The sequence below is a fragment of the Hipposideros armiger genome, unplaced genomic scaffold (genome assembly GCF_001890085.2).
Source record: "Hipposideros armiger isolate ML-2016 unplaced genomic scaffold, ASM189008v1 scaffold_22, whole genome shotgun sequence".
Classification (NCBI taxonomy): domain Eukaryota; kingdom Metazoa; phylum Chordata; class Mammalia; order Chiroptera; family Hipposideridae; genus Hipposideros; species Hipposideros armiger.
This window is the reverse complement of record NW_017731372.1, coordinates 3,346,959-3,360,034: the sequence shown is the minus strand read 5'-3', so window position 1 is coordinate 3,360,034 and position 13,076 is coordinate 3,346,959. Positions and strand designations below refer to the sequence as shown.

The 13,076-nt window shown below is 37.8% G+C and overlaps 2 protein-coding genes across 4 annotated transcripts in view; one reads left to right on the top strand and one right to left on the bottom strand.

Moving 5' to 3' along the window:
• The window catches only part of TPR (translocated promoter region, nuclear basket protein), a 58,756-nt gene extending 50,893 nt beyond the window's left edge, over positions 1 to 7,863 (top strand). For 2 of the 3 annotated variants that reach the window (XM_019635496.1, XM_019635495.1), the window contains exons 47-52: positions 1,499 to 1,605; positions 2,560 to 2,667; positions 2,806 to 2,962; positions 4,622 to 4,740; positions 6,998 to 7,093; positions 7,671 to 7,863. In XM_019635496.1, the coding sequence (XP_019491041.1) occupies positions 1,499 to 1,605; positions 2,560 to 2,667; positions 2,806 to 2,962; positions 4,622 to 4,740; positions 6,998 to 7,093; positions 7,671 to 7,726 (643 nt within the window). In that variant the 3' untranslated portion in view covers positions 7,727 to 7,863. The remainder of the gene's footprint in view (positions 1 to 1,498; positions 1,606 to 2,559; positions 2,668 to 2,805; positions 2,963 to 4,621; positions 4,741 to 6,997; positions 7,094 to 7,670) is intronic. The other variant, XM_019635499.1, reaches the window with a different exon arrangement.
• The window catches only part of PRG4 (proteoglycan 4), a 16,326-nt gene continuing 11,061 nt past the window's right edge, over positions 7,812 to 13,076 (bottom strand). The window contains exons 8-14 of the mRNA XM_019635449.1: positions 12,325 to 13,075; positions 11,566 to 11,643; positions 10,593 to 10,729; positions 10,172 to 10,328; positions 9,509 to 9,703; positions 8,943 to 9,068; positions 7,812 to 8,011 (exon numbers count right to left, since the gene is read on the bottom strand). Of these exons, the coding sequence (XP_019490994.1) occupies positions 7,914 to 8,011; positions 8,943 to 9,068; positions 9,509 to 9,703; positions 10,172 to 10,328; positions 10,593 to 10,729; positions 11,566 to 11,643; positions 12,325 to 13,075 (1,542 nt within the window). The 3' untranslated portion in view covers positions 7,812 to 7,913. The remainder of the gene's footprint in view (positions 8,012 to 8,942; positions 9,069 to 9,508; positions 9,704 to 10,171; positions 10,329 to 10,592; positions 10,730 to 11,565; positions 11,644 to 12,324; position 13,076) is intronic.

The window sequence follows — 13,076 nt, the reverse complement described above, 5'->3', positions numbered from 1 at the left end:
GTGTTGGTAATTAGAGTGATCATGCTGGATAGTATTATTGGGAAAGCTAAGCCTACGAGCAAGTAACTAACCTAAACAAGCTAGGAGAATAGAGGCATAAGCAGTAGGCTTTATGACCGTAAATGAAGAAGTTGGTTTGTTCCAAGAATTAGAGGAAAAGAATCTTAGAGGTCTTAATGGGAACAACATTAAATTGAGTCGTGGAAAAGAATACCTAACACTTATTGAGCATGTCCATGAATCGGTTTATTTAACCTTCGTAACTATGAGAATAGACACTATTATTGTCACCCTTTTGTAGATCAAGAAGCACAGAGATGTTCACAAAGTTGCCAGAGGTCAAACAGCCAGGAAGTGGCAGCTTTGGGTTTCAAACCAGTCAACCTGGTTCTAGCACCTATGTTAACTGGTGTGCTGTACCACTCCTGTTAAAGAATAAAAAGGCTCTGTGTGAAAGGATATATGTTTACTTGTGGCTGAAGTACTAGTAACATACCAGAATGTACCTGGAGATCAGATTTTTAAATTTTCCGCAAGCTTGCAAAGAGACTGATTGTTCTATAATATGTGGTAACATGTGGCATTCAGAGCGAGTTTTAAACTTGCTCAGTTGGCCATAACTCACCTCAGTTAACACAGTTTTACAAGCCAACCAATCTGTGTCATCCCCTCTTCTGAAAGTCAGTCAGTCAGAAACAGGCCCTCTAATAGACAGCTCCTGAGTGCTTGCATAGTTAAAAGAACTCAAGATTTTTCCATGGAAGAATAACATATGGAGATACGTTTAAAAATCCACCTGAAAGATAATGTCCTTAACTAAAGCAATAGTGTTGGAATGGAAAAGAAAATAGATTCAAGGGTTATTTACTACAGAGGTATAATCCATAAACATTAGTAGCTGGCTTGCCAAGGAAGATAGAGTAAGGAGTGGGCAAAGAATGAGGTAATGCTGTTTTATATCCTGGCTTATGGGCAGGAAGGTGGGTGACAGTGTTATTGGGACAGGGAAAACAAGTTTCTAGCCACTTAGATTTTTTTCAAGACCTTGGGAACCATCTAGTGAACTCTTTCAGGTAAGAAACAGGCTAGAGAGGTGATGTGATTCATCTATAACTAAACAGTGAAAACAGTTTTGTCTCATGACTTCATTCAAACCTTTTTTATTAGGTCTCTGAGTTGGTGTCGCTTTCAGTATATCTACATAGAACTTTCTAGCAGATTCAAGAAATGTGAGGCATAATTCAGGAGAGATGAAAGTTATATAAAAATTGCACATATATTATATATCACATGTAATAGGAATTGATTCATATTGTTACTGAATTCTTTGACAACTGATATTTTAAAAATGTTTATGTAAGAATCATTTTTCAGCTTTATTTTCAATCCGTTTCCTTCCCACTTTGTTTATGCTCATTCTTTCTGTATTCTTTATGGCCATTACGGCTTAAACAGAGTAACTTTAAAACTCACCTTAAATTAAGTTTCGTCTATTCAGTTCCCCACAGGTCGCTGGTGTTCCTAGATTCCGATTTGGGCCACCTGAAGATATGCCACAGACAAGCTCTAGTCACTCTGATCTCGGTCAACTTGCTTCTCAAGGAGGTAAACAGCTAGAGAAAAGCTTAGCTCTCCTGGGTTTGTATGTATTTGGTAATAAACTATTCTGATGTAATTCTTTATAAGTGAGTAAATATTAAAAGAAAGTTGATATCTAAATAATTCCTGTGCTAATTTATGGGAAAAGCTATAATATATTTACTACTACTAAACATTGCCTTGCATGTAAATCTTTTCAACAAAGTTCTGAGTTTGAACACAGAGACTAGCTTTTACATTTGTATCTCTTCCGGCCCCTCTTCTGGCTACTAGTGTAGTGTCATACATGTGCTAAGTATTCAGAAATATTTCTTGTACCAGTAAATATACATAGGTACTACAGCCATTTTAGAGTTTTTAGAAGGAATGGAACATACTTTCTGATTTGTTTGACATTTCACATTCCTAGTTAAATGCATAAAACTAGTTAGATATTTTCCATTAACATTAAAAATAAGAAAAATAAAATGCTAAAAATATGTGGAGTAAAATGACCCCTAAATTAAGTAATAGTAGTTGGTTATTTGGACATGAATTTTGGAAGTCAGCTCTAGGCTTAAATTGGAATGCCAACACTTACTAGCTTTGTAACTTTGGGAAAGTTAATTAGGCGTCCTGAAATTCAGTTTCTTTAGCAAAAAGGTGACTAATAATATTTGCAGTTTGGGTGATGCATAGATTCTAACATAGCACCCAGTTCATAGTTGAGTACTCAGTAAGGTTAACCTGTATGAAACTGTAAGAGCAGCATTTTGGCTACTTTTTAAGGGTACTTAGGTTAGTATTAAGGAGCTTAAAGGATGTGCTTCTATTGTATTTACATTTTTAAAGGATTGATGTTTGTTTGATGAGCTAATTGTGGACTTCAACAAAGTTGTGTGTCGGCAGATTAATTTTTTTCTTTCAGATACCTCGCATATTGACACTTTTGTATTCTTTCAATCATTTGTTAATATTCAGAATTGTCTTTAGGTTTGGGAATGTATGAAACACCACTCTTCTTAGCTCATGAAGAAGAGTCGGGTGGCCGAAGTGTTCCCACAACCCCTCTGCAAGTAGCAGCCCCAGGTAGGTAGCACAGGCAGATGAGTAGGTTATGTAAAACCTAATCCATTGATAAAATGGAAACCTATGACATCTGGCCAAAAATCAGGGAAAGCACAAAGTTACAATGTTTGTTACTCTTCGGGTCTTTTTATTTTGAAGTGACGGTGTTTACTGAGAGCACCGCCGCCGATGCTTCTGAGCACGCCTCTCAGTCTGTTCCCATGGTGACAACATCGACTGGCACTCTGTCCACAACCAATGAAACAGCAGCCGGTGACGATGGGGATGAGGTGTTCGTGGAGGCGGAATCTGAAGGGTAAATGTTTACTCTGTCGGGTTGGCTCGCTGTGCACTTACCAGACTTCGGCATTTGTTTTCCTTCAGTCAGGGAATAATCGGCCGAGCTGTATTTTCAGTAGCATCCCATTACAAAAGGACACCGAGCTGTATATTTTGAAAGACTACTTTTTGCATATCGTAATGTTTTTGAGACTTGGTGGTGGTTATTACAGAGGATAAATGTTATCTCCCTGAAAATTGCATGATGTATTTATTATAGAACAAAGTACTTCTTTAAAATCACGCGTACCCTTTCATTAATGTAGTTGTCTAAACTTCCCAAGAAAGAAGCCTTTCTGGGAAAACTAGAAATTACAGGAAGTGACTCACTTTCCATTTAATACTGGGCTTTCAAGTGAACCTCACTTAGTCTTTATTTGTGTGCGTTTAGATCTTGGTATCTGGCATACTGACTTCTTAAAAATTAGGAATTATCTAGTAGTTTTCAAAACCTGACTATATTTTTAACATCAGTTATAAACAGAGTTTTAACAAAAGAAGCATTTCATGATGAATCATCTGGATTTTCTTACGTTAAAGGAAGTAGAGTGATTTCATGGAAAGAACTACTAGACAGTGGTCTTGGGGAGTGTAACTTTCGACATGGAACCTAATTCTTTATAAAATAAGAAGTTATGCTACTTCATGCTGAGAAGCATAGGTAGAAGCAGAACCCAGATTTCCTGGTAGAGCACAAAGATTTTGTTCCGGTGGTACTTTCTTAACGTAATTATAGGGCAGGAAAAGAGCAGGGCTGTTGTGATGCTCTAACACATAGTTACTTAATTTGGAGAGGCGACAGCTTCTGAGAATACCAGCTACCACTGATTCCATACCATGTATCAGGTCACTTGATACATGTCATTTCTAACCCACACAGTATCTCTGCAGTGTCGTCTCCATCTTATAAGTGAGAAAGCTCAAACTCAGAGCATGTTAAAATGGCATAGTTAGGCTGTAGTTACACTGGCGACTGGCTCTGGTGGATTTGAGCCCTGACTCCAGCCCCATGTGCTTTACACTTCACAGCACTTTTCAACTTCAGCACATAATTATGAGAGATAGCTTTCGGGTACATTGTTACCAATAAGCATGCTAAAGTTTGCAGATGATTAAAACTGGAACAGAGTCAAGTTATTTTGTCCTCTTACCTCCCTCACCTGCTTTTTAATGTGCTTTCTTGGGCGAGAAAGATGGAGTTTAGCCATTGAGCAGGAGTTCCTGTGCCCACAGCATCTCATCTGGGCTAGAGCCCATGGTGAGTTAGGGGGGTATGTTAGTAATAGTTGTGACTGTTGTGAATTATTTTAGTATTCTACTTTCCTACAAAGTTGTTTTGAGATTTATCGAAACCTGGATAATATATTTTTAGTGAATGTCAAATGTTAAAACAGAAGAGAAACAAAAACTAAAATCGGAACGTGTACTAGTGAGAGGACTGAGGAAAAAGCAACTTGAGCTCTCTTACCCCACCCCTTTAGAAAAACATGGCTACCAACACCAGAGCTTGCAATTTTGAGTTGAAGAGGAGCTCTACTTAAGTGGTCAACTGTATCAAAAAGAAGTTTGGGAACAATAGGATACATTCTAGGATCAGTTTTGTATTTCCTAATCAATTTTTGTTTTCCTTTCTTAGTATTAGTTCAGAAGCAGGCCTGGAGATTGACAGCCAGCAGGAAGAAGAGCCCGTCCAGGCGTCGGATGAGTCAGACCTTCCTTCCACCAGCCAGGACCCCCCTTCCAGTTCCTCTGTAGGTCAGTTCCTGCGCTTGGCCACAACACAGGGTTGCACATCAAATTTGTTTGCAAAAGACACTTTTATTAGTAATGATTTGATAATCCTTCTTTTCCTGAATTTAAAATGCTTTATTTAAAAGAGAAATTTTATTTTATTGAAGGGAACTTGGTTTATATTCAAGGGGATTGGCTGTATTAAAGGTGCTAAAGGGACTATGGGGGATGGGTTACTGGGAGGGAAGCTGAAGAGTAGAAAACTCCAAGCCTCCTGCCTCTGTCCGCACCAGAGTGGCCCCGTGTTTATTGGTTCTACATATTAGGGTTCTCCATGAGATTTGATACAGAGAGTTGAGAGGTAAGGGGTCTTTTCTTCAAAAAAAAAAAGTTTGAAATAGACTGACATTTTATGTATCTTTTCTATAATAATATTATTTCTGCAGTACTTTTTTAAAATCACATTTGTTGAGCACTTACTGTGTATCAGGCAATACGCTAAGGCTTTTACATTTATTTACTCATTTGATTCTCCCTGCAACCCAGTGTGGTGACCACTCATCTCCATTTTATGGATGCAGAACCTGAGCCACTGGAAGGTATAATAACTTCTCCCGAGTCACATAGCTAGTGAATAATGGCCAAGCCCGGTACAAGCTCAAGCAGTTTCGCCCCAGAGACTGCAGTCTTCACCAGTACACTCTACCAGCTTCTCTAGCTCAAAATTTTTAGGTCTGGAGTTACTTTTATTATTGAAGAAATACAATACTCAATCATCCACTCTGGTTGTTTTCATTTCGAATTGTTTACAGCAGTCATTCCCAAACTCTGCCAGGTTCTCTGGAACATTGCAATCTCAAGATCTCGTCCCCCTTCTAGATGCTTTTCCATGACCATGAACCTATTAGCCAATAGCCGTAGTTTCAGATCGCATACCCACCTTTTAACAGCTAGTAACTTTATATATCTGCACATTTCATTATGAAACATGGACATCCGTAACTAATCTGCAGTCAGGGTTACAAGTAATGTGTATAAATTCTATAACTCAATGCTTTGCAAGCAGTAAGGCTCAAAAATTGTAACTGTCATTATTAATAATACAGTTACTCAAGTTCTGTGCCCCCAGTTATATTCTGACGTCCTATGAGAATTGTCTTTCCTTCCTTAACGGGACAATTGGCAGTAGCTGTATCTTACCAGAACTTGCATGAAAAATAACGGTTCTTGTTCCCTTTTACAGTAAATACGAAATCAGGATATATTTAAATTTATTTGACAATCTAAAACACTAACCCTCCCCATCTGAGCAGTACTCATTTTGTCAACAAATATTTGAGTGCTTACCATGTGCCGGGGAATTTCACAGAAAGCATCGCTAAGAAAGTGACATTTAAGTAAAGACCTGAAAGAGGTGAGGGAGTGAAGCTGTGCAGTTACTTGGGGGAAGACAGTTCTAGGACGAGAGAAGTAACCCATGCACAGTCCATAAAGCAGCACTGTGGTGGGTTCAAGGTCAGCAAGGAGGCCACTGTGACTAGACTACAGTGAGGACAGACTGGCCGGGGGTAGAGGGGTGTGGGAGCATAGATCCGTAGAGCATAGTAATGGCTTTGACTTTCGTGGATAAGGAAGCTTTTGGGGGGCTTCAAACAGTAGTGACGTGATCTGACGTAAAGACTTAAAGTATCAGCTTGACGGCTGTGTAGAGAAGAGACTGAAAATGAGTAATGGGCAGAAACAAGAGAAAATTGGGAGGCTGTTGCAATAACCCAAGGTAAAGTTGATGTTTTAGAATTGTCGAGTTAAGGTTGTGCAGAGAGGTCAGTTGGGGGATATATACTTAAATCAGAGCTGGCAAGATTTGCTATTAATTGGCTTTGGGGTGTCTGGAAAAGATAAGAGTCAGGTGTGACTCACATTATATTGTAATGGACTGGTTTTTTCCTGAGGGACGGGATATTTTATTTTCTACTGTATTCCCCAACCCGTAGCACAGCGTGTGCGAGATGGATAGGCACCAAGTGAATATTTATTAACTTAGTTGAATGAATGAAAAAAATGTCAAGAACTTGGTTTTTAAATACGGAAATGTTTCTTTTCTTTTTACCCTTTTTCTGTTTGTTAAAAATCCCTCTTTAAAGAATTACTTTTAAATATTGAAAACAGTTGGACTCCTCTGCATTTTATCCCTGCGTTCTTGGAGTAGTGAGTTTTTGCCATTATAACCGCTTTCTCATTTTTAACTTGCTTTCTTGTATCTTAATGTGTTTCTTCTTAGACACTAGCAGTAGTCAGCCAAAGCCTTTCAGACGAGTAAGACTTCAGACAACACTGAGACAAGGTGTCCGTGGCCGCCAGTTTAACAGACAGAGAGGTAAATTTCTAAGTGACTCATAATGGGATGTGGGATTGTAATAAATGGAACAACTTTTCTAATCCTTAAGCTGCCAGCTTGTATCTAGGTTTTTAAAAATGTTCCAAGGATTGCTTAAATAATTATGCATTGAGCATGTGATGTTTACTAATCCGTAAACTTCTTGCAGACAGATATGTATTCCATAGGTGTATAATGAATATGTGCTTATATTTGTTCATTTCTTCCTTGAATTCAAAGTAAGATTTGGAAAAGCTAAAGTGTTTTAGTACTATGTATTCATTTGTTACACCTCTGCCTATAATTATACTTTTTATATAACAGAATAAAGCTTTGTGACTTTGTTTAGTAAAAAAGAAAAAATGTAAAATTTCAATATCTCTGTTTTCTAATGTAACTATTACAGATTGCATTCATGTTATAAGAATATTAATCTAATTGTAATGATTTCCATTGAAGATACGAAATTAAGTGTTTTAAAACAATTTTTATAATGAACTAGGGTAAGTGAATACTCTAGCTTTGAGCTAACTTCTTAAAAGATGCATTCAGTTTGATTCCTTTTTTTCCCTTACAGGTGTGAGCCATGCAATGGGAGGGAGAGGAGGCATAAACAGAGGAAATATTAATTAAATGTTCTATAAACTGTGAATAAGTTTGTCAAATCTGTTTTAGTGTCGTGATTGTCAAGTTTAAAAAATTTTTGTATTTAAATTGGTATGCTTATCTCAATACGCTTTATTAATAAAATTCATTTCAGTGTCAAAATATATCAATCTTTTCTTTGTTTTCATTATTTGTCTCTTCCTTTGCCATCGGTCTATGGGCAGTTGTACCAGACGTTGGATAAGGTCTGCCCAGAACGCGTAGTAACGGCTCTTGCTGTTCTCCTGGGCACATCGACGTTATAGTATTGATCTAAATAAAAGAGAAGTCATTTTGTTTAATTAAAAGGTAAAAAGAGACTTAAACCTAAAAATAGATTATGTTGATTATTATACTCAAAGTCACTGTTTATTATTTTAATAACCAAAAATGTTTATAATTAATTTGAACTTTCTGATAAAAATAAAATGAATTGCCTTGACAGATTGACCTTTCACCCTTTAGTAAAATCAGGTGTAGCTCTCCTTTTTCAAAATAAAAATTTGAGAATAACCAGCTTAATTTAAAAATAGTCATTCGCCTGGGTTTGATTCTTTTTTAAAAAAAATTCTGAAAGGGCCGGCCGAATGGCTCAGTTGGTTAAGAGCTCGCTCAAGAGTTTGAGCTCTGAGCAACAGCGGTTCGAGGCCAGCCCGAGCTGAGCAGCCGCTAAGCTGCCAATAGGTAGCAGGATGGCTCAGCTAAAAAAAAAAAAAAAAAAAAAAAAATCTGATGTCATTTATATAGGCAGAATAACTTAGATTTCTGGATTTTTCAAAGAAAAATGTCTCAGGTGATATAATTTAATTAATAAAATTAGTTTCTCGGGCACTGCTTTCTGGTCTTGTGAACTGTGTAGTGATGCAAATCAGTATAACTTTGTGGCAAACAAGGCCTCCATTAAATGCCACCAGTGTTAGAAATGAAATATTTTTGTCAGTAGCAGTTTGACTTAAGTAATTGGATGTTTTATCACAGCAGGCTTTCATCTCATGAAGGATAGGGCATAATTCAATTACAACCCTTCTCATTTAATGTGAAAATTTAAACTTGCTCCTCTTCAGAGAAATTAATTAGAGTAAGTGTTACAGTTTAACTTCTCACCTTCAGTCACTATCAAACACTTGGTGGGTTTTTTATTATATTTATATTTCAGAGATTAGATCACCCATTTGGTAAGCTAGTAAGAGCTGACTTAACTCACCCCTAGAAAAGGCGTAGTAATCGTAGCCGTCAGGTTTTCTGATGTTGGGCAGTGTTACAGCTGCAGTAACCACCTTGGGAAGGCCTCTCCACAGTGAACTCACTTGAACTTCATTATGAAGGAAACCTGTAGATGACAATGGACAGGCATCAGATTGGAAGGCGGTGTCCTCCTATACTGGAGAGAGCAGCTCCTAGAGCCAGACCTGCGTGTTAATCCCAGTTGAGTCACTTAGCTCTGTTACCTTGGCTGTTACTTAACTTCGGTGCCTCACTTTTTGCCTTCTCTGAGGTAGGTGCAAGTACCTACCTTTTGTCACTATTTTGAGGGTTACAGATTTGTATATAATGTCCTTGGTAAGAAGTACTTGGTCATATTGATTATAATTAAACATTCAAATGGCATTCCTCCCCCTCAAAGAGAGAGAGAGGATCTTTCATCATTTACTGAAGCAAACTGATGTTCTGTATCAAGCTTAAAAGTATTAGGGCTATTTGATCAGTATTTATATAAGAAACTATTACATCTACGTCACGTGTAAGAATTTTTAACACTGAAAACGTTACCTTTGTCTTGATAACGGACTCGGATGGGTGTGTAGTGAATCCTGATGGTGTGTGTTTGAGGAAGTCCGACAGCCCGTTCAAAGCGACGCCTCCTGACCTGTGTGGCTTCTCCAAACACTGGGTAATGAACAGCAGGCCTTCCAGTGCATTTTCTCACGGGCTCCTGTTTATAAGTGTACTGCTGAACCCTGCCACCTAGTATGTATTAGAAAAACATCTAATGAGAAAATTAATTTTAATCCCCCCCAAAAAAGTTGAAAAACAGCTTTTACAAGGTGGAGGAAACACTTTTTCATAAAGTATGTCTAGACATTAATAATGGCTCTTTGTCAAGGGTATTATAAAATTAAACCCTGAAGTACTTGTTGAATAAAGAAAGCCAACGAATTGCAGTTATATGTTTAATTTTGTTGGAAAGCAAGGGATGACCTTTTTAATATCAGTGACCAGAAAACTCAGGTGAAAATTGCGATTTGCATGTTGAAAGATCTAAATACATGCTTCTTACTGCCCTCAATTTTTTTTAATTGAAAATATGTGACTTCAGCCACTGAAGATATCTTTTGACAGTAAACCCATTAGTAAATGAAAATGTTGAGAAAAATTTCCCTGGCAAAACAATTCTTAAAAGTTCTGTAATTTTGTCAATTTTGTTACACATACCTCTCTTGAAAAAATACACAGATTCAGGTCTGTTCTCATATTTAGCTATTGAGAGAGCGGCCACTATTTTTCCATTTAGTCCTCCAAATCCTTTTGCAATTTGTTTGGGGTACCCTGCATCTTGTACATCATTGGTGAAACGCCAGTACTGAGAATCCTGATAATTTAAAAGAGGAAATGATGTTAACAGCTTTGGAAAACAAGGTTAGGAATTCGTTCTTATATTTAAATAGAGAAAGTTTTAATGGTGTTTGATAAAGTTGACCATCAATGTTCCCAAATTAAGTGTTGACTTTTTATAAAATTTTGATAGAATAGTTCATTAAAACATGGAAACGCTTGTGAAATGGAGGTTGAGCTGATTTGTTTTTACAGTAAATGAATAACTCTGCTGCATTCTCTCACAAAGATATTTTCTTACCTTAAAGAAGAAAGTTTTTCCTTCACAGTTGCATCTAGTAAAAACAGTGTCAATGGGGGAGGGAATACCCCAAACTTCAGTAATCCTGCGAGGTGGAGATGGTGGACTGAATGGATTTAACAACCAGAAATAATGACCTAAAATTGAAAGTGATAGATCAGCCTATAAACAGAATACTGAAACCTATCCCAAAAGAAACCAAAATGCAAAAAAATTAAATTATCATAAAAACATTGAATAGGTTAACAAGTGTTCTATGGCTAGAATTTAGAACTGTGAGGACTAGTACAGGAGGTACTATTTGAATGTTTCTGAGAGTGGCTATTTCTCAAGTCTGAAATTGAGCATAACCTTTGAAATATTTTAGTTTTCCAGTTTGTCTAGAAACAGCCTTCTGACTTTGTGACTTACAAAAAGTCACTTTTCTCTCAATTTCTTTTTGTTTCAGAATTAAGGAGTATAGTTAAATGACTACTAAAATCTCTTCAGCTGTGCAAGTCTGTGATTTACTTCCTTTCAGATGCAATCTAAACGTAAGAAAACTGGACTAGCAGTCAGTCCAGCAGATTATTAACACGTAATCACTACTGTTCTGTTACTCTTCCGCAGAGTGTAACACTTGAACACGTCACAATCAGGATGTTACTTTCAAATAACAGAGAGCAGGGAAAGCAAACCCTGATGTCATTTCATCTGATAGGAAATTAAAATTTCAACAACCTTTTCATTCCTAACGGGAGGAAAAATCTTAGTTCAAGTGCTTTGTTTCATTTGTTGCTATTATTTGTCTGAGTTTGTTAATCCAATCTTTTGGTAGTTACTCTCAGGTTCTCATAATATTGTGTGAGATGAGTTCATCTATCAGGTTCCCCTCCGGAAAGTTCGACCCAAAATACCATCTCCCGTGGCTTTGGTTCTTCTCATATATGCCAAGAACAAAAGGAGCCAAAGAACAAATGTGTGCATAGCTCACCTCGAAATGCAACTAAGGTCCCATTCCTCAAAGTAGTCAGCCCGTCTACTGGTTTACCGTTGCATAAATCAGTCTCATCTAAAACAAATGAACAAAAAATCAAGTCAGTACAAAACAAAATGAGGAAAGTGTTTTTTTCAAATCCTCCCCCAGGATTCCATTCCCTCTCTTCACCCTTGTCCTAAGCTTTTGAAGGGTATAGTTTGAGGTGCATGTATTTCAGAGGTGAAAGAGAAATCATATGTTTCATAATTGTTTTACTTAGAGGTGATATTCAAAAAGTATTACATAAAAATAAATGAATTAGAATGGGCCGGGTTACCTGGTCTTTATGTAAATTAGATAATTATTGGATGTTCGATCTCAACATGAAATTCCGTTTTTCAATTCTGATTGCCCATTAGAATTGGTTTGGAGAAGAAAATAACATTGCCTATTTTTGCTTTGCATTGTACTTTCTGTTAACGATAGACTCCCAACTAAATATTTTTGTCATCCTTACACTGTCTCTGCTTACAGACAGACATATGAAATTCCTAACACTAGGTCATGACTCAATTTTCCAAAGACTGAGTTATCTTACTGTGATGACTCCTCTGTTTGCCTACAGAGACACTATGAAACTTCCCAAGGTAACAAATTCAAGCAAGGTTCTAGATAGTATACATCAGTAGGATGATACTAAATCAGGGCATTCTGGCTCTGGTAGACTTTCGGTTCACATTACTAGTGTAATAAATGGAAGTAACCAATTCTCACCTGAAAGCATGGGGTTGATGCCCATGCCTTGATTGGGTGCTCTCACTATGACTTCAGAGCCTGGAATAACTATAGGAGTTAGCATGTGGGGCCTGAGAATTACGTGAGGTGTTTCTCCTTCAGCAGGTCCTGGTTCTCCATTCTCTGGATTTCCTTCAAGTGTTTCTGAGTTAGGAGCTTGGGTAGGCCTGGGGGCGGTTTGGAGCATGGTTTCCTGTGAAGAGGCAGGATTCAGGGTCGGCACCGTTGATGTAGTCATCTTTGGGGGAGATGGCGTAGGCTTTGGTTTTCTCACTTTAGGTGTTGTGTTTGGCTTTTTGGTAGAGGTGGGCGTTTTGGGTGCTTTGGTTGGCTTTGGGGGTTGACGAGTTGTCACTTTCGAACTAGTAACTGTATCTTCTGATGCATCTGTTGTTGCTTCAGATGTATTCTTAGACTCGTCTGTTGTCGTAGTTGTCTTTTTTGTGGTAGTTGTTACCTTGGGTGCAAGAGTTGTTTCCTTGTCAGTGATTTTGGATGATGTCGCCGTGTCTTTGGTTGTGGTGGATGTGACCTGCATGGTCGTACTTGTCGTTTTGGACTCAGTGGTCTTTTCTTCTGCTGGAGTTGCTGTCTCTTTCGTTGTGCTCTTCGATGTTGCAGTTGTGACTTCAGTTGTGGTGTGTATGCCCTCTTCTGTTGTCTTATCCTTAGCTGTGGTAGTCACTTCGGACTCGGTCACTTCAGAAACCTGAGTTGTAGTTACAGCAGTC